The sequence below is a fragment of the Orycteropus afer genome, unplaced genomic scaffold (assembly GCF_000298275.1).
Source record: "Orycteropus afer afer isolate SDZICR_OR568_19922 unplaced genomic scaffold, OryAfe1.0 scaffold00489, whole genome shotgun sequence".
NCBI classification, from domain to species: Eukaryota; Metazoa; Chordata; class Mammalia; order Tubulidentata; family Orycteropodidae; genus Orycteropus; species Orycteropus afer.
This window is the reverse complement of record NW_006922076.1, coordinates 1173870-1176852: the sequence shown is the minus strand read 5'-3', so window position 1 is coordinate 1176852 and position 2983 is coordinate 1173870. Positions and strand designations below refer to the sequence as shown.

Sequence of the window (2983 nt, the reverse complement as noted above, 5' to 3'; positions counted from 1 at the left end):
CCGCCGCGCCCGAAGCTTCGCGTCCGCAGCCGGCGCTTCCGCCGCCGCGATGTCGCGACGCCGCTCCTCGCCGCGAGAGGGCGCTGCGGGAGCGAGAAGCGGCGGAACAGCTAGGGCTGCCTGTCAGGGAGGCGGGCCGGCGGGCGCGGCGTCCCCAATCGTGCTGAGACCAATCGGAACGGAGCCGAGAGGCAGCGATCCACACGGGGGCGGGGACCGAGCCAAGTTCTGAGGCCTCGGAGTTTAAACTCCTTGGGGGCGAGCAAGGCGAAGCTAACCGGTAGACGTACACCGCAGACCACAGCAAAGGGGCGACCTCGGGTAAGACAAGGAAGGAACTGTAAGAAACTGAGGGCTCAGACGCGACGCTCCCAAGCGTCCAGGTGGCAGAGGCTGGCCCAGTGGACAATCAGACGTATGTGATGGGCGTTCCGAAGGGAATGGCAAACAGGCAAAGGATTTGAACAGACTTACCTCCAAAGAAAATATACAAACGGCCAACACACTCAGAGATGCTCCACTCTGGGGATATGAACCCAACCTCCTGGGGGTACCACTTCACACCCACTAGGCTGAACAAAGCAAACCCACTGCAACCAAGGTGGTTCCAACTCACAGGGACCCCGCTAGACAGTAGAACTGCCCCAGAGGGTTCCCAAGGCTGGAAATCTTAACAGAAGCAGCAGAGTGGCTGGTGGGTTCAAATGACCACCTTTTGGTTAGCAGCCCAATGTTTTAGCAGAGCTCAAGTCACCAGGGTGCTAGGCTATAACCAAAAAGACTGGCAGAATTGCGTGATTGTCCAGCGGATTTTTTGGGGAAAAAATCCCATTAAAAATTCTTTGTTCCCTTCATCCCCCAAAAAAGAAGCAACAGTGTTGGTGAGGATGTGGAAATTGGAATGCTCATCCATTGATGGTTCTCGTGTTAGATGCCATCGAGTCATCTGCAACTCACAGCGACCTCATGCACAGCAGAACGGAACACTGCCCAGTCCCGCACCAGTCCCACGACCTTTGCTATACTTAAGCCCTCACTGCTGCCACTGTGTCGATCCATCTTGTCGGAGGCCTTCCCCTCTTTCGTCGACCCACCACCTCACCAAGTGTGACATCTTTCTGCAGGGAATGGTCCCTTCTGACAACATGACCAAAGTAGGTGAGATGAAGTCTGTCCATTCTTGCTTCCAAGGAACACTCCGGCTGCATTTCCTCAAGGACAGATCTGTTAGTTCTTTTAGCAGTCCATGGTACTTTCAGCATTCTTCACCAGCACCACAACTCAAAAGCATCAACTCTTCTTCGGTCTTCCTTATTCATTGTCCAGCTCTCGCATGCGTATGAGGAAACTGAAAATACCATGGCTTGTGTCAAGCACACCTTAGTCCTCAAGGAGTCATCTTTACTCCTCAGCACTTGAAAGAGGTCTTTTGCAGTGACTTGTCCAGTGCTACAAGTCATCTTATGTCCTGACTGCTGCTTCCATTGGCATCAATTACAGAACCAAGCAATGTGAAGTCCTTGACAACTTCAATCTTTTCTCCATTTATCGTGATGCTGCTTATAGGTCCAGTTGTGAGGATTTGTTTTCTTTATACTGAGATGTAATCCATGCTGCAGACTGTAGTCTTCAATCTTCATCAGTAAGTGCTTCAAGTCATCCTCACTTTCAGCAAGCAAAGTTGTGTCATCAGCGTATCGCAGGTTGTTAATGCTTCTTCCTCCAATCTTGATGCCATGTTCTTCTTTCTTTAGTCCAGCTTCTCGGGTTATTTGCTCAGCATATAGATTGAATAAGTATGGTGAAAGGACCCACCCCTTACGCACCCATGCAATGTCCCCTTGGTTCTGTTTGAATGACAGCCTCCTGGTCTATGTACAGGTTCCTCATGAGTACAATTAAGTGTCCTGGAATTCCCATTCTTCTCAATGTTATCCACAATTTGTTATGATGCACACAATCAAATGCTTTTGCGCAGTCACTGATGGTGGGAAAGTAAAAATGCATACAAAACAATGAAAGTGAAAGCACACACTATGGAAATGGTCTGATGGTTCCCCAAAAAGTTAAACATACGGTTACCATATGACCCAGCAATTCCACTCCAAATGACAGTCAAGAGAATGGAAAATATCCATGCACACAGAAACTGGCACATGAATGTTCTTAGCATGTTCATAATAACCCAACACTGGAAACAAACCAAATGTGTATTAACTGATAAATGGATACATGCAGTCCATCCACACAACGTAGCACGGTTGTTGGGTGATGTCAAGTGGATTCCAACTCATACCCCATGTGCGTGACAGAGCTGCCCCACAGGGTTTTCTTGGCTGTAATCTTTACAGGAGCAGATTGCCAGAGCAGAGCTCCTCGTTGAGTTCAAACTGCCAACCTTTCTGTTGCCAGCCAAGCATTTAACCATTACATACCACCAGGGCTCCCAATGGAGTATTATTCAGCCATGAAAAGAAAAAAAAAAGGGGGGGGGAATGATGTTCTGATACAAGGTACAACATGCTATGACATGGGTAATGGATGAATCTGGAAACCGATGCTGACGCCAGACACAAAGACTACATACTGCATGGATCCAGTCCATGAAACGTGCAGGACAAGCAAATCCATAGAAGTAGAAAGCAAACTAGAGGTTGCCAGGAAATGGGCCTGTGGTAGTTCAGTTTGTGGGTCAATTCGGCTGGGCCTGGTTGAGTGGCTGGGCAGCTGGATGTAGTATTCCCCATGATGAGACTGGTAATCAATTCCATGGTGGATCTACTGTGAGCAGCTGAGTAGTTGCTTTTGGGATGTGCTCTGCTTCCTGTATATAAGCAGAAGCCTTGGGGAATGGTCTCTAGCACATGACACGCTTGGACCCTGCATGTAGCCATGTCATTATTCAGCAGCCTGTCATGCTCTGCCGACCTTGGGACTTAAAATGGACTTAAGTTAATGGCCTGCCATGTGGTTTGGTAACATC

General features: G+C 48.9%; 1 protein-coding gene across 1 annotated transcript in view; it reads right to left on the bottom strand.

Annotated features, from left to right (window-relative positions):
- PUS1 (pseudouridine synthase 1) overlaps window positions 1-2983 on the bottom strand; it is a 26365-nt gene that overhangs the window by 752 nt on the left and 22630 nt on the right. The window contains exon 6 of the mRNA XM_007955053.2: window positions 10-83. Within this exon, the coding sequence (XP_007953244.2) occupies window positions 10-83 (74 nt within the window). The remainder of the gene's footprint in view (window positions 1-9; window positions 84-2983) is intronic.